This window comes from Bufo gargarizans, chromosome 5 (genome assembly GCF_014858855.1).
Source record: "Bufo gargarizans isolate SCDJY-AF-19 chromosome 5, ASM1485885v1, whole genome shotgun sequence".
NCBI classification, from domain to species: Eukaryota; Metazoa; Chordata; class Amphibia; order Anura; family Bufonidae; genus Bufo; species Bufo gargarizans.
In genome coordinates, this window is record NC_058084.1 from 406,311,995 (window position 1) to 406,337,106 (window position 25,112).

General features: G+C 43.7%; 1 protein-coding gene across 1 annotated transcript in view; it reads right to left on the reverse strand.

Annotated features, from left to right (window-relative positions):
* The window catches only part of PRKAG2 (protein kinase AMP-activated non-catalytic subunit gamma 2), a 454,044-nt gene that overhangs the window by 276,836 nt on the left and 152,096 nt on the right, over nt 1–25,112 (reverse strand). The window contains exons 2-3 of the mRNA XM_044293639.1: nt 11,700–11,771; nt 5,579–5,861 (exon numbers count right to left, since the gene is read on the reverse strand). Coding sequence (XP_044149574.1) covers nt 5,579–5,861; nt 11,700–11,771 — 355 coding nt within the window. The remainder of the gene's footprint in view (nt 1–5,578; nt 5,862–11,699; nt 11,772–25,112) is intronic.

Consider the following 25,112-nt stretch of genomic DNA (forward strand, 5'->3'; position numbering starts at 1 on the left):
GGGTCAACATGTCTCTATGGATCACTAAGGACTGAGTGATGCACCAACCAGCTGATGATAAGCCCCCAGCGCAGCAGACCCTCTTACTGTATATTATTAAAAAATAAGTTAATTACATACTGTGTATTAATAAAGAAATGCACTCGGGGAAAATTGTTCATTTTCCCTACTCCATTTTTTGGCTTAAAAAAGTTACAAAACCTCAGTTTTGCAGCTATTTTAATACAATTGGGACTTTTTTTAGAACTGGCATTTTATGCTGCTCTCTCCAGGTTTACAAGAATGGGGTGTGGTGACAGTATGACGTGGATAGGGCCATTGGCCCTGGCATATTCGTCATTATTTACGCCAGAAACTGACATAAATAATGACTTAAATCTATAGATGCTCCAAGCTGCCATATATATCATTATGGCGCATGGACTGTCAAAGGAGCCATGTGATTTATGATGAGGCCTACACCTTGTCCTAAATTACATGCCTCCTCCAGCAGCACAGGCAGTCAAGACCAGTGCAGCAGATGCCGGTCTTGATAAATCAGGGCCTCAGTGTCTATGCAGGACCATTACACAAGAGGAAATCCAAGTCTGAGTTACTTGAATATCTCCCAGTCCCCAGTGTATGTAAATGTGGTAAAATTAGAAAAGAACATATATTCACCACTTAGTCCCCCACCGTTCCATGCTGCCGCTCCAGTCCTTACCTTCCGTTTCTGTAGTGGTGATGTAGCTTTGTATGGCATATGACTAGTGATTGGCTGCAGTGGTCATATGCCATACACATCTACATCACCACTGCAGCCTTTAAACAGAAACAGGAGGTGAGGACCGGAGCGGCAGTGCTGGAAACAGCAGCCTTAAAGGGGTTCTGCACTTTCAATTAACTGATGATCTATCCTCTGGATAGATCATCAGCTTCTGATCGGTCGGGGTCCGACACCCGGGACCCCCGCCGATCAGCTGTTTGAGAAGGCAGCGGCTCTCCGGCAGCGCCGCGGCCTTCTCACTGTTTACCGCCGGGCCGCCCGCCCACTGACGTCACGACTTGTATCAACTAGAGTGGGCGCGGCTAAGCTCCATTCAAGTGAACGGAGCTTAGCTGCGCCCACTCTAGTTGATACAAGTCGTGACGTCAGTGGGCGGGCGGCCCGGCGGTAAACAGTGAGAAGGCCGCGGCGCTGCCGGAGCGCCGCTGCCTTCTCAAACAGCTGATCGGCGAGGGTCCCGGGGGTCGGACCCCGACCGATCAGAAGCTGATGATCTATCCAGAGGATAGATCATCAGTTAATTGAAAGTGCAGAACCCCTTTAAACATATGTTTTTTTAATCATTTTATTATATTTGAAGGCATCGAGGATATTTTCATATAACTACGGCACATTTTAATTTTCCCTCTATGCTGTCTGGATAGGAGAACTGCTCTGAGCAAGTAGCCAGTATTGGACGGGGGTTCCACCAAAGAAATTATTCATAGTCTATACAGACTTTGCCCAACATATTTATTATTTTTTTACTCACTTGTATAGCACTGACATATTCCGCGGTGCATTACAGACATTATCATCGCTTGCTGTCCCCAATGGGGCTCACAATTTAAATTCCGTATCAGTATATCTTTGGAGTAAACCAGAGTATTTGGAGCTACCGTTCTTATAATCAATAAGGTCTAATTTGGATCACCCCATAAGAAATACACAGTAAAGGCAAGTGATTGGTTTTAAATGAGCTCCAATCTGGATAAGAGCCTGGTCCTACTGGAGAATCCTTGGGTGGGCCAGTCCGACCTTACATGCGGTATTGACATTGTTGATCTTATTAAGTGTTTCTCAATATTCCTAAGCCAAGTACCCCCTACTGAAATAGACCACATCATGGTACACATACCACAGGTTAAAAACCTATTGATGTATCCTCAAATAATGAAAATGTATTGGAAAAGCTGCCTTTATTAGTTATGATGGTGCTACATATCAGGCATGGCCAACCTGCGGCTCTACAGCTGTTGTAAAACTACAACTCCCACCATGCCCTGCTGTAGACTGATAGCTGTAGACTGTCCGGGCATGATGGAAGTTGTAGTTTTGCAACAGCTGGAGAGCCTCAGTTTGGCCATCCCTGCTATAGATATAGGAACCTATTGTACAATACCCCCCACTCCCCCCAGTGGAATGGCATACTTTCACCTTAGGAAAGATCAGTGGAGTGGAGCTTACAGTGGTTCTTATTTTTCTCTTCAGGTCAGAAAACATAAGACCTGATTTGTCCAAAATAATACAAACTTCTTCCATTTCTATTTTATTTTAATGTCTATTATTTATTTTAATGTCTATTTTCAATTATATATTTATAAAACACATTTTTTACTATTTTTTTTGTGTATTAAGGGGTGTTTTATACAGTATGTTCATTCAAGAGGTGTATGTTTTCCAGGCCTAATACCATACAGGATAACTCTGTAATATAGGAGAAGCCAGAGCGTCAACTAAGATGTTATTATTTTACACTTTTCACGTGCTAACAAGTGAGACAAAGTAAGATAATACAACACTACACAGTGAATGTCATACAAGAGCCAGACCGCACATAGTCTACATGAGTGGCTGTATTCATCCTACTGGTATAAATAGGCTGTCAGGAATGTGCTGTATGAACATTCCCATTTCATCCCATTGAGCGAAGGTATTAGGTTTTCGTTATATGTTTTATTTTTCTCCCAGGATTGAACTGCTGACTAAGCAGAAGCCCAAGAAAACATCCAGCTAGCTGAAGTTACTAGCCTCCGGCATCTATTATTGGTAGCACCATCAAAGCTCTCTGCAATGCTACTTCTATTTATACACCATGCTCTCTCATTACACTGAACCTCCTTCTTCTGAGAAAATTAAATTAATAAATCAGGGAATTACATAAATAGCCCTTGTGCCGAGTCTTCCTCAAGTCTGCCTTTTTGTATTCGCCCAACATCTCTCCAAGGTTCTGAGAATAAATACAAAATCTTTAAGGGCACCTATTTGTATCTTCTTATGTAATTGAAGGACCTTTGGGCATCCTCAGGAACTAGGGTCTACCTCTGAACCCACTATAGCCACAATCTTGATTTTGATTGCCCCCAAAACAGCATGAAAATAAATATTCATTTGTGGTTCCACCTCTATCCATCCCTCTTGAGTCTCCTCTACATACTGACCCACCAGAGAACAATTCACATCATTGGTCAAATCCCTCAATAAAGCTTCAGCCTACAAGGCTCTAAATTTAAATTGCTTTAATTTACACAAGCAGACGCCTTAGACTCCTTTGCACAATTCTTGAGGGTGCACTAAACAAATAATTATAAGTTACGTTAAAGTTAGTAACAGGCTTTGTGAAGAGAGGCGGATTGGAATACAGTGAAAAACAAAAGCCTGTACAATGCAGTGTAGTTATATGAATATAACACTTAAAGTTTATAAAAAAAATGTATCCTTATATGAATAATACCATACAAAATACTTTATATACTTCTAATCTCTGTTGTATTTGAATCTCAAAAACACCCAAATAGGGATGAGCAAACTTTCGTTTTTGAAGTTCGGGTTTACGGTGAGAGGACTCCTACATAACGGAAACTATTTCGCTATGTCATTGAATTGCGTTATGTTCTGTGGTAACGGAATCCATAACGCAATTCACCGTAATCCCGAAATTCAAAAACTGAAGTTTGCTCATCTCTGCACCCAAACTGTGTACAAAACAGAAACCAACACACACAGCGCACCAAGGGTCTCATAAAGAGCCCACCTACACAATAGCTTATCATTCTCACAGCTGTGTCTATAAAGGCCAAGTTCACACATTTCCATGTGGAACAGCTTGACAATTCATGGCAGAAATCCAGATTTTTTGCTTCATACAGTATTTGTGCTGCAGATTTTCAAAAGAATCTATGCCAGATTTGCCCATGGTAAACCTGTGCCATGTAAACATGTCACGGCTGAATAAAAATATATGTAGTTTAGGAGGCCACCTAGGACCCAAAGCTCCCTAGCTCCCTGGGGAGCCATGTCCACCCAAAGTGGCCAAGGACTTTGCAGATTTATAGCATTTATTACTACAAATCACTGCAAAAACTCCAACAAATCTGCTTTGTACAGTGATTCCTGTCCAAAGACTAGATGAACATTGGAGTTTCATTGTGGTTTTTGATACAAATTTCAGCAAAGACGTGCAAGAAAACTGCTTTGTGCCACGAGCAGACACACTTTAGGTTTGGGATCTCAGCTATTGAACTTTTTTAGGGGGTCTGTCCTAGGTTTTTATGTAGGGGGTCTAGTTTGGAGGTTTGCATTTATTTAATGGGTCTGGTTGTGGGGCTGTAATTAGTTTAGGGGGTCTGAATTGATTTAGAGAGTCTTCCCTGAGTCTGTATTTAGGGGATATGGGGTCTGAGTTTACTTTGGGGTTGGTTCTTGGTCTGTATTTAGAGGGTTTGGTTTGGAGGTCCGTGTTGATTTAAAGGGTCTTTTCCAGGGTCTTTATTTGTTAAGGGAGACTGTATTTGTTCCTTGGTCAGTATTAGTTCTGTGGACTGAATTTCTACCTGTTTCTATAGAGGCTGGTGATGGGTGCACATGCCAAGAGCCAAAGATATCTCAGCAGAAAACTTTGCAGTTGTCATGAAGGACAACGAACATCTACAATTAGAGACATTACCAGTGAATCATTGGGTATATAGAGGAGCTGTCTCCTATTCTGACAACTTGAAAATGATTCCATGGAGGAGCCAAAACAACTATGGGTGATTAAATTTACACATCTTTTTGGAATTCTTGGAGTGATGCCTCTACTTTGGTTGGTTGCTCTCCTCACATGTCTGTTGTAGTAAATCCTGATATTCCCAGTAAAGTTTCAGGGTTGCCCAGGCCTACATAGTCTGATACCACCCTGGTCAGTAAGTAGGGAATGCTGTCAATGCTAGCACAGAAAGATGGTAATGTCTGTAGAAACAACGTGGCAAGGGACGATAGGGAAGGGGAGCCTACTCAATCTGCACTGGAACATGTCCTAGTAATATCCGTAGGAATGGCAGTTTGTGTGTATCGAAATATTACTTCAAAAGGTCAAAAAGAAAGACAGCGTTGAGCAAATAAAGAAAAACTATAGCAAAACCAACCATAAAATAGCACTAATGTCATGTTCTTTATCACACGCAGAGTCACCTGCCATATATATGGCATGTGGCTGCAATAATAAAAACATAAGGAACTATAATATATACCTGTTGTACATCTAGGATATGTCATCACTTTCTTATCAGTGGTAGTTTGTCTGCCGGGCCCCAACGATCCTGAGAACATATGGCTGCTGAATTGGTTTAGTGCTGTGACCCCTTCATCGTTTTTCCCTGCAGAGAAGCACTCCCGTCCACCAACTGTACAGGCACCCGAACTGAAGTGTGCTGCAGTTGGCCAGGAGCACCGCTGCGAAGGGGAAAGATTCAAAGAGGCTACAGCAGTGTCAATATCATGAGCGGCCATTTATCCGCTATAGTATATAGTGATATAGAGCATGATGCTCCCCCAATCCTTTTGCGATCTTACCTTTTCTTGATCGCGTGAAGAATTTAATGCCACCAGGCGAGGTAGATTGGTTAGAATTGGAAGATGTAGAGTCTTTGGAGGAGGATCTGAAGATGCCACTGAAGCTCATACGCCGAGGTGAGCGAGGAGGTGACTCCTGTTGTGGGAATGGAAACACAGTCTTTGGGGATCCAGGGCTGTATTTTGATTTGACTGGTGCAGATAGTGGACTAGATGGTCGGTTTTGTAGAGCTCTTGGGAAGAAGCTTTTTGAAGGGCTTCCCGTACTATGGGGTTCTTCTGTCTAATGCATGGGGGGAAAAATCATAAAACTGGAATGAATTATTAAAGGAGGTGACACAACTTATTTGAAAATCTCCCTAAAGCCACTAAGTGTGTTAAAATAATAAAAGATCCTATACTCAGCACTTAATGCCCTGCAGTTTCCCAGCAGTGGTCCTCACCTCTTCTCTCTTGCACAGGCTGCAGCAGTGATGTAGCCTCATACAGCAAGTGACAGCTGCTGCCAATCATTGGCCTCAGTGGTATATGGTATGAGACTGCTGCAGGACTGAGTGGTGAGTATACAATCTTTTCTTATTTTTACAATTTAGGGGCTTTGGAGAAATTTTCTAATAAGCAATCTTTAAGTCAGTTGTCTGGTTTATCAGCAGAATAAACCCTGTTAGGTCAGAGATACTTCCTGGCAGAGTTAATCCTGCTGATTAAAATGATACCTGCCTTGTGATAATCAGATGTGACAATCCAGAGAAATTAGGGATTCAGTGCACCGAGGGGTTATGGCCAGCACTGGAAAGTTGAGGTGCACAGAGGAGCGAGGCCCCACCCCTCAGTGCACCGAAGCCCTAATTTGCATGAAGAATAAAAGTGTTTTTTTCTTGAAAATGCTACAACTGATTTTCTTAAGTTGGGTATCATTTTAATCAGCGGGATCAACCTGGTAGTATGCCTGGTTTAATAGGTTTGATCCTTCTGACAGGTGCTCTTTAACCACTTAAGGACCACAGGTTTATACCCCCCTAGTGACCAGGCCCTTTTTTTACAAATCGGCACTCCACAACTTTAGCTGTTTATTGCTCGGTCATGCAACTTACCACCCAAATTAATTTTACCTCCTTTTCTTCTCACTAATAGAGCTTTCATTTGGTGGTATTTCATTGCTGCTGACGTTTTTACTTTTTTTGTTATTAATCGAAATTTAACAATTTTTTTGCAAAAAAATGACATTTTTCACTTTCAGTTGTAAAATTTAGCAAAAAAAAAACGACATCCATATATAAATTTTTCACTAAATTTATTGTTCAACATGCCTTTGATAAAAAAAAATGTTTGGGTAAAAAAAAATGGTTTGGGTAAAAGTTATAGCGTTTACAAACTATGGTACAAAAATGTGAATTTCCGCTTTTTGAAGCAGCTCTGACTTTCTGAGCACCTGTCATGTTTCCTGAGGTTCTACAATGCCCAGACAGTAGAAAAACCCCACAAATGACCCAATTTCGGAAAGTAGACATCCTAAGGTATTCGCTGATGGGCATAGTGAGTTCATAGAACTTTTTATTTTTTGTCACAAGTTAGCGGAAAATGATGATTTTTTATTTTTATTTTTTTCTTACAAAGTCTCATATTCCACTAACTTGTGACAAAAAACAAAAACTTCCATGAACTCACTATGCCCATCACAAAATACCTTGGGGTGTCTTCTTTCCAAAATGGGGTCACTTGTGGGGTAGTTATACTGCCCTGGCATTCTAGGGGCCCAGATGCGTGAGAAGAAGTTTGAAATCAAAATCTGTAAAAAATGACCGGTGAAATCCGAAAGGTGCTCTTTGGAATGTGGGCCCCTTTGCCCACCTAGGCTGCAAAAAAGTGTCACACATGTGGTATCGCCGTACTCAGGAGAAGTTGGGGAATGTGTTTTGGGGTGTCATTTTACATATACCCATACTGGGTGAGATAAATATCTTGGTCAAATGCCAACTTTGTATAATAAAATGGGAAAAGTTGTCTTTGACGAGATATTTGGAAAGAAGACACCCCAAGGTATTCAATGAGGGGCATGGCGAGTTCATAGAAAAAAACATTTTGGGCACAAGTTAGCGGAAATTTTTAGTTTTTTGTTTTTTCTCACAAAGTCTCCCTTTCCGCTAACTTGGGACAAAAATGTCAATCTTTCATGGACTCAATATGCCCCTCACGGAATACCTTGGGGTGTCTTCTTTCCGAAATGGGGTCACATGTGGGGTATTTATACTGCCCTGGCATTTTAGGGGCCCTAAAGCATGAGAAGAAGTCTGGAATATAAATATCTAAAAAAATTTACGCATTTGGATTCCGTGAGGGGTATGGTGAGTTCATGTGAGATTTTATTTTTTGACACAAGTTAGTGGAATATAAGACTTTGTAAGAAAAAAAAAATAATAATATTTCCGCTAACTTGGGCCAAAAAAATGTCTGAATGGAGCCTTACAGAGGGGTGATCAATGACAGGGGGGTGATCACCCCCCTGTCACTGATCACCCCTCTGAAAGGCTCCATTCAGACGTCCATATGTTTTTTACGGATCCACGGATACATGGATCAGATCCGCAAAACACATACGGACATCTGAATGGAGCCTTACAGGGGGGTGATCAATGACAGGGGGGTGATCAATGACAGGGGGGTGATCAATGACAGGGGGTGATCAGGGAGTGTATATGGGGTGATCACCCCCCTGTCATCGATCACCCCCCTGTAAGGCTCCATTCAGACGTCCGTATGTGTTTTGCGGATTCAATCCATAGATGCGTGGATCCGTAAAACACAAACGGGCGTCTGAATGGAGCCTTGCAGGGGGGTGATCAATGACAGGGAAGTGATCAATGACAGGGAAGTGATCAGGGAGTCTATATGGGCTGATAACCCCCCTGTCACTGATCACCCCCCTGTAAGGCTCCATTCAGACGTCTGTATGTGTTTTGCGGATCCGATCCATAGATGCGTGGATCCGTAAAACACATACGGACGTCTGAATGGAGCCTTACAGGGGGGTGATCATCCCATATAGACTCCCTGATCACCCCCCTGTAAGGCTCCATTCAGACGTCCGTAAGCGTTTTGCGGATCCGATCCATGTATCCGTGGATCCGTAAAACACATACGGACATCTGAATGGAGCCTTACAGGGGGGTGATCAATGACAGGGGGGTGATCAATGACAGGGGGGTGATCAGGGAGTCTATATGGAGTGATCAAGGGTTCATAAGGGGTTAATAAGTGACAGGGGGAGGTGTAGTGTAGTGGTGTTTTGTGGTACTTTACTGTGCTACCTGTGTCCTCTGGTGGTAGATCCAAACAAAAGGGACCACCAGAGGAGCAGGTAGCAGGTATATTAGACGCTGTTATCAAAACAGCGTCTAATATACCTGTTAAGGGTTAAAGAAATCACATCTCCAGCCTGCCAGCGAACGATCGCCGCTGGCAGGCTGGAGATCCACTCGCTTACCTTCCATTCCTGTGAACGCGCGCGCCTGTGTGCGCACGTTCACAGGAAATCTCGGCTCACGCAAGATGACGCCAATCGGCGTTAGTGTGACCTGGGAGAGCCGCCGCAATGACGCCTTTCGGCGTTAGCGTGCCGGCAAGCGGTTAAGCATTTATTCATATTCCTTCCTTTCACGCTTGTATTGATGTTTTGGTAATTGCTTTGTGTTGAGGGTCCCCTGGCAAGAAGCTGATTGCATGGGGTTCCATGTTCAATGATAAACTGCCCAGGAGCCTGGCAGCAAATGATCAAATCCCATTACACAAAGAAATCAATAGCCTGTGTGAGTAATGCATCCATCCAGAGATGACTGGTTTGATTTAAAGAAAAACTTCGGAGAACACAGATACTCTGCGTTACGTTTAGTTGAGGACCTGATGGGGCACAGCATGGATTCTTTCTCCGTTACAATAGGAATAACTGTGTCATGAACAGCCCGTGAGTCCTGTACTAGACATAACATGGTATATATAGTCAGGTCCATAAATATTGGGACATTGACACAATTCTAACATTTTTGGCTCTCTACAACACCACAATGGATTTGAATTAAAATGAACAAGATGTGCTTTAACTGCAGACTGTCAGCTTTAATTTGAGGGTATTTACATCCAAATCAGGTGAATTGTGCAGGAATTACAACAGTTTGCATATGTGCCTCCCACTTGTTAAGTGACCAAAAGTAATGGGACAATTGGCTTTTCAGCTGTTCCATGGCCAGGTGTGTGTTATTCCCTCATTATCCCAATTACAATGAACAGATAAAAGGTCCAGAGTACATTTCAAGTGTGCTATTTGCATTTGGAATCTGTTGCTGTCAACTCTCAAGATGAGATCCCAAGACCTGTCACTATCAGTGAAGGAAGCCATCATTAGGCTGAAAAAACACAACAAACCCATCAGAGAGATAGCAAAAACATTAGGCGTGGCCAAAACAACTGTTTGGAACATTCTTAAAAGAAGGAACGCATCGGAGAGCTCAGCAACACCAAAAGACCTGGAAGACCACGGAAAACAACTGTGGTGGATGACCGAAGAATTCTTTCCCTGGTGAAGAAAACACCCTTCACAACAGTTGGCCAGATCAAGAACACTCTCCAGGAGGTAGGTGTATGTGTGTCAAAGTCAACAATCAAGAGAAGACTTCACCAGAGTGAATACAGAGGGTTCACCACAAGATGTAAACCATTGGTGATCCTCAAAAACAGGAAGGCCAGATTAGAGTTTGCCAAACGACATCTAAAAAAGCCTTCACAGTTCTGGAACAACATCCTATGGACAGATGAGACCAAGGACAAGTTGTACCAGAGTGATGGGAAGAGAAGAGTATGGAGAAGGAAAGGAACTGCGCATGATCCTAAGCATACCACCTCATCAGTGAAGCATGGTGGTGGTAGTGTCATGGCGTGGGCATGTATGGCTGCCAATGGAACTGATTCTCTTGTATTTATTTATTGATGAAGTGACTGCTGACAAAAGCAGCATGATGAATTCTGAAGTGTTTCAGGCAATATTATCTGCTCATATTCAGCCAAATGCTTCAGAACTCATGGGACGGCGCTTCACAGTGCAGATGGACAATGACCCAAAGCATACTGCAAAAGTAACCAAAGAGTTTTTTAAGGGAAAGAAGTGGAATGTTTTGCAATGGCCAAGTCAATCACCTGACCTGAATCCGATGGAGCATGCATTTCACTTGCTGAAGACAAAACTGAAGGAAAAATGCGCCAAGAACAAGCAGGAACTGAAGACAGTTGCAGAAGAGGCCTGGCAGAGCAGCACCAGGGATGAAACCCAGCGTCTGGTGATGTCTATGCGTTCCAGACTTCAGGCTGTAATTGACTGCAAAGGATTTGCAACCGAGTATTAAAAAGTGAAAGTTTGATTTATGATTATTATTCTGTCCCATTACTTTTGGTCCCTTAACAAGTGGGAGGCACATGTGCAAACTGTTGTAATTCCTACACCGTTCACCTGATACCCTCAAATTAAAGCTGACAGTCTGCAGTTGAAGGACATCTTGTTCGTTTCATTTTAAATCCATTGTGATGGTGTATAGAGCCAAAAATGTTAGAATTGTGTCTATGTCCCAATATTTATGGACCTGACTGTACATTTTTCCTGGAGATCTCTATTGAAAAAAACAGGATAATGCAAAATATATGATACAATATCTAATTTACATGAATATCTTCTGTTTCTTCCTAGTTTGTGGTTTTCTTTTTTCTTGGCACTGCATTAAGCTGCTGGCAACTACACAGACTGAGGAAATGCCTAGTCGGAGCACATCCATTGTATTGTGCTGTGCTGTGTACCCATATAAACTTCTTCCTATTCCTGGGGTAAGGTACATATTTGTGCAATAACCAATCAATATGAGGAAACAGTCAGCAAGTGCTAAAGTTTGAAGGTAGTGAATAGGATGCACAGGTGTGTTGGTCCTCCAAATGAAATGTTATTTTTACCATACTAATAAAGTGATTGATCCCATATCCTAGGTGTGCCCAGTCCATTTCTCCTAAACAAGTGCTAAAGTTTGTTTTCAGTATTATTCTTTAGGGGTCATTATAAATAAATCTATCTTTGGAATGAACATACCTTGCGGGGAGCATTTTTCTCAGAACTGTCCAAATCTCCATCCAGAAAGGGCATAGCAAAAGAGCTGAGATCCTGTGAAAAAAAAAAAAAAATACTGTTATTAGCCTTAAAGGGGCTGTACATCACTCTGAAAAAGAGGGGCCGTCAAAGATGTAAAATAACAAATAAACTAATATTCATTGGTGCAATCCCCTGCAGATCCAGGACAGGCTGCTGGGGCTTCTGCACTGGAAGGTAGAACACTGAAGAAGTGAGTGTCACAGTAGAAGATGTGAGCTATGTATACGCCTGTTTAAGGGTTCATTCACACATCTGTATGAATGGGTCCGCATCCATTTCGCAAAAGATGCGGACAGCACACTGTGTTGTCCGCATCCGTAGTACCGTGGCCCCCCAAAAAAGATAGAGCATGTCCTATTCTTGGACAAGACTAGACATTACTATCACAGGACCGTCCATGAGAGATCCGCAAAATGCAGAACACACGTGTCCGTGTTTTGCAGATCCGCAATCTGTCAGCAGATTTGTACCTATGAAACTGACTGACCTGTTACATGTGCGCTTGGCAGATGAAGGCATCTGTTCTGCTCTCTTGGCAACTGCCGCGCCCTCTCCACTTTGCTTAACAGGGCCAGATGTGATTAGATTTTCACTGTCAGTGTCCGGTTTTACAGGGATCATGGACCCGCTGCAGTGAGTGACTGGCCACAGAAGGGATATGCCCCTCATGAGTCATGTCACTGGGTCACGTGATGCATACCATATGATACACCTTATTGTGGATTATTCAGTATTGATCCCAGGGGAACACTTCATTGCTGCGGCCAGTCATTGACTGCATCAGCCACGTGACCCGCATCAAACTGGATGGTGATGTGGGAAGATTGGCAATCTGCAGAGGCAGTTTGGGAGCGAAAGAGTGGGAAACCAGCGGCAGAGATCAAGTAAGTATGAGTAACTGGCAGTTCTGGTCACGCTGGGGGGGGGGGGTCTATCACAAAGGCCTGCAGGGGTAAGCAACCCTTTTAAAGGTTCTTTAAATCTTTTCCTTAACAGCTAGGTTCACATTGTGGTGCCATGTACAGTATATACTGGAGACTTTTTGCTAACATACATCTTTGGCCATAGGGTATCATTAGCTAAACATACTGTATACTAACCGAGTGCCCATTTGGCAGATATTTAGGGATATCTTTATCTCAACTGCGTTTAAAAACACTGTTGAGTATCTTTTTCAACATAACCATGGTATTATTTTTTCTTCAATGTCAGTAAATGGCACATGGATGCATAAGTACAGCGATGCAGAAGGTCCTGCCGAATGTATTGCCCAAACGTCACGTGAGCTCAATCTTTCTAAATCTTGTATCTATTTGCACTATTCCCGTGGTAATGTCTCCAGGCGTTAAACCCCTCTATTATAAGCTAGATATATTTACTTATGTAATATACTGTACACTACTGAACTGATTATTACACGTGTCAAGCTTTATTAGTGCACAAAATGCGTTTTCTTTCTTTAAAAACAAATCTATAAAATCACAATTTCAATAAGAGATCTAAAAAAATTATCTTTAGTATGACAATGACACACCCAATAATCTGCACAGCTTCAAAAATATTGACAGACGCATCAACCTTTGAAGACAATGGGCAAATTATCCATATTTATGGACAGTTGGAAATGACGATCTGTGCTGGGTGACTGTAGGCGATCTTCAGAGGAACATGGAGATTGCGCATTGGCGGCTGGTACTAGAGGGCATGTGCCTAAGGAGCTGCCATACCCATCTGGATATTTACTGGCAAGTTCTACACTTACAGAAATTATTACAGTATTTATAACCTACTAAAAAGGTTTTCTTAAAGGTATATTCTGGAGTATTTTAGTCCTGTCCAGTGTGACTAGGATGTGCACACATTCGCTCATTATGTGGTCAAACTGCTAAATCCCAACCAATCCCAACCATTCCTATCATGGCGCAGTACCTGAACAGTACCTGGATGGAGGGGAAAGCTTCAGAAGGAGTCATGGTGCTCTACTTCCTTCTAGCAATGTACTAACCTCTGGTACCCCAATTGATCAGCAAGAGAGAAAATATTTTAGTGACAAGCCGTCACTTGGTAAGACTGAAATACCCCTTTAACCACCTCAGCCCCCCTAGCTTAAACCCCCTTAATGACCAGACCACTTTTTACAATTCTGCACTACACTACTTTCACGGTTTATTGCTCGGTCATACAACTTACCACCCAAATGAATTTTACCTCCTTTTCTTCTCACTAATAGAGCTTTCATTTGGTGGTATTTCATTGCTGCTGACATTTTAACTTTTTTTATATTAATCAAAATTGACCGAAATTTTTGCAAAAAAATGACATTTTTCACTTTCTGTTGTAAAATTTTTCAAATAAAACTACATTTCTATATACATTTTTCTCTAAATGTATTGTTCTACATGTCTTTGATTAAAAAAAATGCAATAAGTGTATATTTATTGGTTTGGGTAAAAGTTATAGCGTTTACAAACTATGGTGCAAAAAAATAGATTTACGTACTTTGACTTTCTGAGCACCTGTCATGTTTCGTGAGGTTCTACAATGCCCAGACAGTAGAAACACCCCACAAATGACCCCATTTCGGAAAGTAGACACCCTAAGGTATTCGCTGATGGGCATAGTGAGTTCATGTAAGATTTTATTCTTTATCACAAGTTAGCGGAAATTGAATTTTTTATTTTTTCCTACAAAGTCTCATATCCCACTAACTTGTGACAAAAAATAAAATCTTACATGAACTTGCCATGCCCCTCACAGAATACCTTGGGGTGTCTTCTTTCTAAAATGGGGTCACTTGTGGGGTATTTATATTGCCCTTGCATTTTCGGGGCCCTAAAGCGTGAGAAGTAGTTTGGAATCCAAATGCGTAAAAATGCCCTGTGAAATCCTAAAAGTACTCATTGGAATTTGGGCCCCTTTGTGCACCTAGGCTGCAAAAAAGTGTCACTCATGTGGTATCGCCGTACTCAGGAGAAGTAGGGCAATGTGTTTTGGGGTGTATTTTTACATATACCCATACTGTGTGTGAGAAATATCTCTGTAAATGACAACTTTTTACATTTTTGTTTATACAAAGATATTTCTCTCACCCAGCATGGGTATATGTAAAAATACACTCCAAACCACATTGCCCTACTTCTCCTGAGTACGGCGATACCACATGTGTGACACTTTTTTGCAGCCTAGGTGCGCAAAGGGGCCCAAATTCCAATGAGTACCTTTTATGAGGGCATTTTTAGGCATTGGGATTCCAGACTTCTTCTCACGCTTTAGGGCCCCTAAAATGCCAGGGCAGTATAAATACCCCACATGTGAACCCATTTTGGAAAGAAGACACCCCAAGGTATTCCGTGAGGGGCATGGCGAGTTCATAGAAGTTTTTGTTTTGTTTTTTGGCACAAGTTAGCGGAATTTTTTTTTTGTTTTTTCTCACAAAGTTTCCCTTTCTGCTAACTTGTGACAAAAAGTTCAATCTTTCATGGACTCAATATGCCCCTCAGCGAATACCTTGGGGTGTCTTCATTCCAAAATGGGGTCATTTGTGGGGTGTTTGTACTGCCCTGGCATTTGAGGGTCTCCGCAATCATTACATGTATGGCCAGCATTAGGAGTTTCTGCTAATCTCTTTATATTGAGCATACGGGTAATTCGATTTTTTTTTCCGACTGGGTCAGAAGCCTGTAGGCCTCTTCAGAAGAATACCCCTTCCTTGCCATTTGGTCAACTAAATTTAGGGGGTATTCCCCGAGACTACCCAAGAAAAAAAGCAAGCCTGTCTTACAAATGGGAGGCTAGCGAAGTACCGGAGGCCGCTGCGATTGATAAAAAATATCAAAACTGATTTTTTTTTTATCTCCGGAGCGCTTGTGTAGTGATAAAAAAAATAAAAAATGTTGTCACTGCAGCGGGGCGGGCCTGGGTGAACGCACGTGTGGGCGACCGATCAGGCCTGATCTGGCAAACACTGCGTTTTGGGGGGAGGGCGAGCTAAGGTGACACTAATACTATTATAGATCTGACTGTGATCAGTTCTGATCACTTACAGATACTATAAAAGTACCAATGCTGATTAGCGATATGCTAATCAGCGAATCAGTGACTGCTGTGCGGTGGGCTGGGTGCTAACTGAAGCTAACTACCTACCAAAAAGGCCTAAACTAACCTAAACCTAACCGTCAATACTGGTGGGAAAAAAAAGGGACAGTTTACACTGATCCCTTTTTTCCCTTTCACTAGTGATTGACAGGGGTGATCAAGGGGTTAATTGGGGTGTTGGGGGGGTGATCTGGGGCTAAATATGTAGTGCTTGGTGTACTCACTGTGATCTGTGCTCTCTGCTGGGACCAACCGACGTAAAGGACCCAGCAGAGAGCACAGAAGCCATTTAACACATTATATTTATAAATATAATGTGTTATATGGCTGGTGGTTCGTTATTTTAAAAGTCACCAACCTGCCAGCGCTGATCATTGGCTGGCAGGCTGGCAGGCTGGTAATCCCGGGTCTCGTGAGATGACGTGTAGATGCGTAAAGGAGGAATAACCCGGCCGCCCGCAGGACGCATTCCTGTGTTAGGCGGTCGGGAGGTGGTTAAGAAAAGAAACAGCTTATCTATGCATAGTATTTATTGTTCGTTTTTACTATTATTACTACTACAAATTCTGATCAAGGAATAATGCCCTCTAATTATCTAATAATATAGCTAAGTCACTGTGTGACAGTATTATGAAATGCGAGTACTATTGCATGAAGCACAACAACTGATGTACGATATTATTCCATAAACATGTTTTTCGTAGTTGGTGACCCTGAAATTTTGATATTGATGGCCTATCCTCAGGATAGGTCATCAATATCAGATGGAGGAGGCGGTCCAACTCCTGTTGCAACACCCCAGAGTTGTGTTACTACACGCCAATACCCTGTTACTATCTGTTAAGAGCCTTTACATTGTCATCTGATATGATTTTGCTCATGTTTTCACAACTGTGCATGTAAAACCATGTTAAATGTAATTGTTTCCTTGTAATTTTGCAGGTCCGCCAGCAGGTGGCAGCATCATTGATAGAGATAGTCTTAATGTTATGGCCGTTCAGAGTGGAACAATCCTGTTCTATTCTGCCCTCCTGCTGAAGAGAAGTGGAGGTTTCCAGCTTCCTGCAGCAAGGGAGGAAAAATACTGTTAGATCCAGTTCTAGTTTCCCCTCCATAGGGAAGATAGCAAGGACCAAGTCTCGTTCTGAGACTTGATCAAATTCCCAGTCTAAACCCTGCAGCTCAACTGGATGAAAAGAAGCAGAAAGTTACAGAGAACCTCCAGTTCCGGGAAGAAAGCCTCCCCTGAGAATATAACTGTGATTCAAGTCCAGAGACCTAGGAGAAGCCATTCCTCCTCAGCTAGTCTGTCCCCACAAAGCAGAAGGTACAGTTCAAAGCAGAAGCATTTATCCCTACCAACCATTGCCAAAACCTGCTGGGACCAAGAGACCAGGGCTGTATTCTGCTTGGATACAAGTTATCTTCAGTAAAGAAAAGTTTGAACTTCATCTAAAGGTCTGGACATAATTTCTGCTGCAAAATTCCTCTATTACTTCTACTATCACTACACTCAAATTTATTGCAAATGAGCCAAGAGTCCAGCCGTACCCAGGTAGGAGACAATGTTGACAGAATTATCACCATCCTATAGAGACATTATAGGCCATTACACCACTCTGGCATTCCTAACCTAGGACGTGCGTTATAACACCCTGGGAGGACCCTGTGATAGTACCCTGCGCACGTTGCAATTGGCGTCACGAACAAACTATAGACTATTAACCACCCATATCCTGGCCACTCACTGTCACCCCGCCGATCAGCTTTTTGAAGGCGATCTTCTGAGCCATGGCCTGTTTACTTACAATGAGTCATTGGCCCACAAGCAAGAAGCAGGGAGGAATCATGTTTTTACTCTGCATTTGAAAAATTTGCGATAGAAATTCGCATTACGAATTTTGCATTATGAAAATTCACAATAAAAAAACTCGAATATTCGAAATTACGAATATATATCACTATATTCTAAATATTTGCGAATTTTCAAAGTACCTATATTCGCGATAAAAATTTGCTATTTGAATATTCATGATCAACAGGGCGGCCATACACATTCAATAACTGTCGGACAAACACCTGACAGCTATATCTCCTGACTCCCTCTTGGCTCCTCCATGCATATACAGTGGATATAAAAAGTCTACACACCCCTGTTAAAATGTCAGGTTTCTGTGATGTAAAAATATGAGACAAAGATAAATCATTTCAGAACTTTTTCCACTTTTAATGTGACCTATAAACTGTACAACTCAATTGAAAAACAAACTGAAATTCTATGATATAGTGGCGAGGTGAAAGCAGCATCAAGAGGCCCCAGAGCGGCAAGGTGACATAGTGTGGAGGTGGCAGCAGCATGAGGAGACCACAGAGTGGCAAGGTGACATAGTGGTGAGGTGGAAGCAGCATGAGGAGATCACAGAGTGGCCCAATTATAGAGTCTATAGGTCGCGGCAGCATCAGGAGGCCACAGAGTGGCACAATGACAGAGTGTGGAGGTGGCGGCAGCATCAGGAGGCCACAGAGTGGCAAGATGACATAGTGTGGAGGTGGCAGCAGCATGAGGAGACCACAGAGTGGCCAAATCACAGAGTGTGGAGGTGGCGGCAGCATCAGGAGGCCACAGAGTGTCAAGGTGACATAGTGTGGAGGTGGCAGCAGCAGGAGGAGACCACAGATTGGCAAGGTGACATAGTGGTGAGGTGGAAGCAGCATGACGAGACCACAGAGTGGCCCAATCACAGAGCCTATAGGTGGCGGCAGCATCAGGAGGCGGCAGAGTGGCACAATGACAGAGTGTGGAGGTGGCAGCAGCATGAGGAGACCACAGAGTGGCAAGGTGACATAGTGGTGAGGTGGAAGTAGCATGAGGAGACTACAGAGTGGCCAAATCACAGAGTGTGGAGGTGGCGGCAGCATCAGGAGGTCGTAGAGTGGCTCAATGACAGAGTGTGGAGGTGGCAGCAGCATCAGGAGGCCACAGAGTCCCAAGGTGACATAGTATGGAGGCGTCAGAGGCATGAGGAGACCATAGAGTTGCAAGGTGACATAGTGTCACCGCCAGTTCTGTGAGAAGATCTGGCAGACATTTTTCTCTACCTCTTGTATGATGTTCTTTGTTTTGGTTTCACTTTCTCATCTCCTTTCCTTCTGCCAGGTGTCACTTATTTAGACTAATGGTCTTCCTTTATATTCCCTCCCATACTGCCTCACTTTGCGGTTTATACTACTTCCTGGATGAAGTGTTCACTGCTGGAGGCTGCTTCTGCTGTTCGCTCAGATAAGTCCTTTACTTTATTGTGTTTCCTTGCTGGCTTGATTCTAGGTGACCCTGACTCTGTCCGTATTAAGTGCAGGGAACCGGTGGTCATGTCCCCTCACTATGATAGGGTTTTCAGGTGTCACACAGACTTAGGTACGTGGGCATGCAATTGTCTACCATCGAGACCCTTGCATGTGTGTAGCAATCAGGGAGAGCTCTTAGGGTTTTATAGGGCTCACCTATAAGCTCCTTAGTTTGGGATCAAGCCAGTCGCTCGTTTATTCATAAGTTCCAGCTATCTGCAAACTTCACCCGTGACACATAGTGGTGAGGTGAAAGCAGCATGAGGAGACCACAGAGTGGCCCAATCACAGAGTCTATAGCTGGCGGCAGCATCAGGAGGCAGCAGAGTGGCACAATGGCAGAAAGTGGAGGTGGCGGCAGCATCAAGAGGCCACAGAGTGGCAAGGTGACATAGTGTGGAGGTGGCAGCAGCATGAGGAAACTACAGAGTGGCAAGGTGACATAGTGAAGAGGTGGAAGTAGCATGAGGAGACCACAGAGTGGCAAGGTGACATAGTGGTGAGGTGGAAGCAGCATGAGGAGATCACAGAGTGGCCCAATTATAGAGTCTATAGGTGGCGGCAGCATCAGGAGGCCGCAGAGTGGCACAATGACAGAGTGTGGAGGTGGCGGAAGCATCAGGAGGCCACAGAGTGGCAAGGTGACATAGTGTGAAGGTAGCAGCAGCATGAGGAGACCACAGAGCGTCCCAATCACAGAGTCTATAGGTGGCGGCAGCATCAGTAGGCGGCAGAGTGGCACAATGACAGAGTGTGGAGGTGGGGGCAGCATCAGAAGATCACAGAGTAGCAATGTGACAAAGTATGGAGGTGGCAGCAGCATCAGGAGGACACAGAGTGGCAAGGTGACATAGTGTGGAGTCGGGTGGCAATACCAGTACCCGCTGAAGATGATGGGTGTAAGAAGGAGCACTTGGCATCAGATGTGTGTGGCATCAGGTGGGTGGCAGCATCAGAATAATAGCTGAGGCAGGTAGCCAGAAGAAACCAGTCTCTTTTGTCAAAGTGTTGGTGTGGCACCATGGATGATCTAGTCTGATGCATCAGGAATTGGTGGGTGGAAATCCTGGCTGATCCATGCCTGATTTATCTTGACAAAGGTCAGTCTCTCCACATTTTTGGTGGACAGGCGGATTATTCTTGGGGTAACTATGGCCTCGCCGTACTAAACACCCGCTCTGATGCCACACTACTGGCCGGGCAGGACAGCCTTTCCAGGGCAAACTTGGCCAGTTGCGGCCACAAATCCAGTTTGTCTGCCCAGTAATCCAGCGGATCTTCAATGTCGGCTGACAGGGTGCACTCTAAGTAAGCCACCATCTGCTGGTTCAGGTTCTGCTCCAGGTCTAGATGCTGCTGCTGGTGAGTCTTTTCTTCACTATGCGGGTGAAGAAAGCGGATCATCAGTGACTCAGGCTGCTGCTGATGGAGCTGGTACTGCTCCTGCCACACCATCCCTCCCCAGCAGCCATGGCAGTGGAGCGTCAGCGCAGGGAACCCCCCCGGTCAGACCTGCGTGAGGATGGATCATGGCGCAGATAGGCAGCGGCTAACTGACTACATAGGATGTCTCTATAGTAGTTCAGTTTGTCTACTAGCCGGTGTAAAAAAGACCCCCATTTTGGACCGGTTGCAAGGGTCCAACAAGATGGAGAGCCAGAATTCATCCCTCTGCTGAATGGTGACAATTCTGCTGTCACTACCCAAGCAAGTGACCATGCAGCGGGCCATTTGGGCAAGTGACTCAGAGGGACTCCCTACCTCCATCTCCACTGCATAATGCCACAGTGTGTCTGGGTCCTCTGGATCCTCTTCCTCATCGCCCTGTAGCTCTTTTGGCAGCTCCTGCTCCTCCTCTCCTGTCACCTGTGTAGAAAAACCACCCATTTCACTACACATTGCTTGAGCTCTAATGTCCTCCTCCTCCTTCAGTTCAGCCTCATGTGGCCGTCAGATCTAGGCGCCACATCTCCACTCCCCTGACCAGCCAAATTTACCAGCATCTCTTCCAGGACATGAAGCAGTGGAATGACCATTCATCCTGTAGTCCTGGCTGTAGTCCTGGTGACTGACAAATAACGTGGCCTTCTCAAAGGTCCTGAGCAAACGGCAGGTGTCATGCATGATCTGCCACTAGCTGACATTGAAGTTACACAGGGGAGTGCTCCTGTCCGCTTGGATCATCAGGAAATCGTTAATGGCATTTCTCTGTTCGTACAGTCGGTCCAACATATGGAGGGTGGAGTTCCAACAGGTGGAAAAGTCGCATATCAGCCTATGTTGAGGGATGCCGTTCAGCCGCTGCAGCTCAAGGAGGGTGTGCTTTGCAGTTTACGAGTGGCTGAGGTGCATGCAAAGTTTTCTGGCCATTTTTAGGATGTCTTGCAGATGGGTGGAAGACTTCAGGAACCGCTTGACAAACAGATTGAACTCGTGTGCCATGCAGGGCACATGGCTCAGCCCTCCTTGATGTAGCGCCGAAACAATGTTCTTCCCATTGTCGGTCACCATGGTTCTGATTTTCAGTTGTCGCGGAGAAACCAGGATTTGTTATCTTGCTGAAAGACATGGAGCAGTTCCTCCCCTGTGTGACTCCGTTTGCCCAGGCAAACGAGGTGCAGAACAGAGTGACACCGCCGTGCCCTGCACATGTGGTATGCTGGAGGGGCACTGTGAATTTTCCCCGCAGTGGACGCTGAGGACGCGGTGGAGGATGAGGAGGCAGAGACGGACATTGTCGCTGGACCAATGGCGTGGCAACGTGAAGGCGGAAGCGGCGTCACCTGGCCAAGTTGCTGGTGTGGCTGTGCAGGAACCACATTCAACCAGTGGGCCGTAAAGGACATGTACTGTCCCTGACCATAATTACAGCTCCATACGTCAGCGCTGCTGTGCACTTTGCCAGACACCGACAGGCTCAAAGACTGGCCCACCTTCTGTTCTACATATTTGTGCAGGGCTGGTACTGCCTTTTTGGCAAAGAAATGACGGTTTAGGACTCTCCACCCTGGCCACGCTTCACCCTCTGCCAACAGATTCTACATATGGCCACGTTCACCTCCGGCGGCTTAAAAAAAAAACTGCCACACAGATCTCTCACTGCTGCCAAAGTCGAAGATCGAGTCAACCATTCAAGAACCGCTGGGTTGCTGGTCATGACACGACCGCTAGCTGACACTGGGAGCTCCGGCTTCTCGAAGTGACCCCTGCTGCCACTGCCCCTTACTCTGCTGCGACCTCTGCCTGTGCCAGAAACATTTAGGCCCCTGCCACTCCCCTGTGCAGGGCCTGACACTTCTCTGTCTGACATACTGTTAGATCAAATAACCAAATATTAGATCAAATAATTTTATTTTGCCACTAAGACACAGCAAACAGGGCTTTAGAATATATAACTGCACCGATAAACGGCAATTAGGCCCTAATTTTTTTCTATTCTTACACTGTACAAAATGCTTTTAAACAGATAAGTGCAACGCTGGACGACGAATATATTTTTATTTTGCCACTAATACACAGCAAACTGAGCTTTAGAGTATAGCACTGCACCGCACAAGGGCAATTAGGCCCTAGTTTTTTTTTACTTTTACAGACCACAAAATGCTTTTCAAGAGATAAGTGCAACGCTGGACGGCGAATATATTTTTATTTCGCCAGTAATACATTGCAAACTGGGCTTTAGAATATATCACTGCACCGCAGAATGGCAATTAGGCCCTCATTTTTTTCTACTTTTACACAGAACAGAAGGCTTTTCAACAGATAAGTGCAATAATGAACGGCAAATATATTTTTATTTCACCACTATCTGTCACAAAGACCGTGATCGCTGAACAGTGTGTTGTCTTCCTGGCGCTAGAGTTCGACACATCGCGGATCGGGTTGGCAGCTTACTGGAAGGGACTGGAGAGGATCCTACGGTCACGGTCCATATGGGAACCAATGACAATGTTAGAGGAAGGTGGAGAGTCCTTAAAAATGATTTTAGGGATTTAGGTAAAAAGCTTAGGGCAAGGACCTCAAAGGAAGTGTTTTCCGAAATACTGCCTGTACCACAAGCCACACAAGAAAGGCAGCGGGAGATTAGGGAGGTAACAAGTGGCTTAAGAACTGGTGTAGGAAGGAAGAGTTTGGGTTACTGGAGAACTGGGCCGACTTCTCTGTCAGCTACAGGCTCTATCGTAGGGATGGGCTGCTGTGTTGGGGGAAAGATAGCTAGAAGGTTGGAGGTGTGTTTAAACTAGGGACTGGGGGGAGGGTAATTATGTTATAGGATGGGAAGATAGTGCAGATAGAGACCGGGGGCAAGGTAGTGGGACTGGGGGAGGAATGGAAGGAGGGACTAGAACAGTTCAGAAGGAAAGGTGTAGGGTAAAAAATATACATAAACCGCTTAATTGTATGTATACTAATGCCAGAAGCCTGACTAATAAAACTGGTGATCTAGAATTAGTGATGTGTGAGGAGGACTATGACATAGTGGGAATAACTGAGACATGGCTGGATGATAGCTATGACTGGGCAGTTAATGTACAGGATTACAATCTATTTAGAAAGGATCGTCAAAATTGTAGAGGGGGAGGGGTCTGCCTTTATGTAAAGTCCTGTCTAAGAAGATATAAGTGAGGGACATGAACATGTGGAGTCACTGTGGGTAGAAATACATGGAGGCAAAAATAATAATAAATTACTAATAGGAGTTTATTATAAACCAGCTAATATGCCAGAGTCCACATAAAATCTACTACTAAACAAGATAGACAAGGCGGCAAATCATAATGAGGTGGTTATTATTGGGGACTTCAATTACCCTATAGACTGGGAAACTGAAAGCTGTACATCCCATAAAGGAAACAGGTTCTTGGCAATAACCAAAGACATTACCTTTCCTAACTGGTTCAGAACCCGACTAGAGGCACGGCCATACTGGACTTAGTATTAACCAATAGACCTGACAGAACAGATGTGCCGGTTGGGGGGCAACTGGGAAATAGTGACCATAAAGTAATAACCTTCCAATTATCCTTCAAACGAGCGTTTCTAAAGGGAGGAACAAAAATACCAACTAAGAGAGGCCTTAGGCGTAACTAACTGGAACAAAGTCGTTAAATATAAAAATACCGCCACAAAATGGGATATTTTTAAAAGCATCCTAAAATCTAATTGTGATAGGTACATACCTTATAGCAATAAAGGGTTAAGGAACAAGAAGAAACTAATGTGGATAAATAGAACTGTAAATAAAGCAATAAATGACAAAAGAAAGCATTTAAATCACTAAAACAGAAGGGTAGTGAGAAAGCACTGAAAAACTATAAGGAGAAAAAAATAGAATATGTAAAAAGCAAATAAAAGCCGTCAAACTAGAGACCGAGAGATTAATAGCCAATAAGAGCAAAACTAACCCTAAAATGTTCTTTAATTATATAAATGATAAAAAGTATAAATCTGAAGGTGTCAGCCCTCTACAGAGCAATGAGGGGGAAGTTGCAGAGAGCGATGAGGAGAAAGCAAAGCTATTAAATATTTTTGTCATATGCCAGACCCTTATTTCTGATATTTGCAGACTCTATACTGACAGGGAGTGTTCAACAGAATTGGGGCATAGCAAATGTGGTGCCAATATTCAAAAGGGGTGCAAAAACAGACCCCAGAATCTATAGGCCGGTAAGTTTAACATCTGTTGTGGGTAAACTGTTTGAAGGTTTTCTAAGATATGCTATCTGGGAGGATCTCAATGAAAATAAGCAAATAACACCATATCAGCATGGCTTCATGAGGGATCGGTTATATCAAACTAATTTAATCAGTTTCTATGAGGAGGTAAGTTCTAGACTTGACAGTGGTGAATCAATAGATATCGTATATCTGGACTTCTCCAAAGCATTTGACACTGTACCACATAAAAGGTTA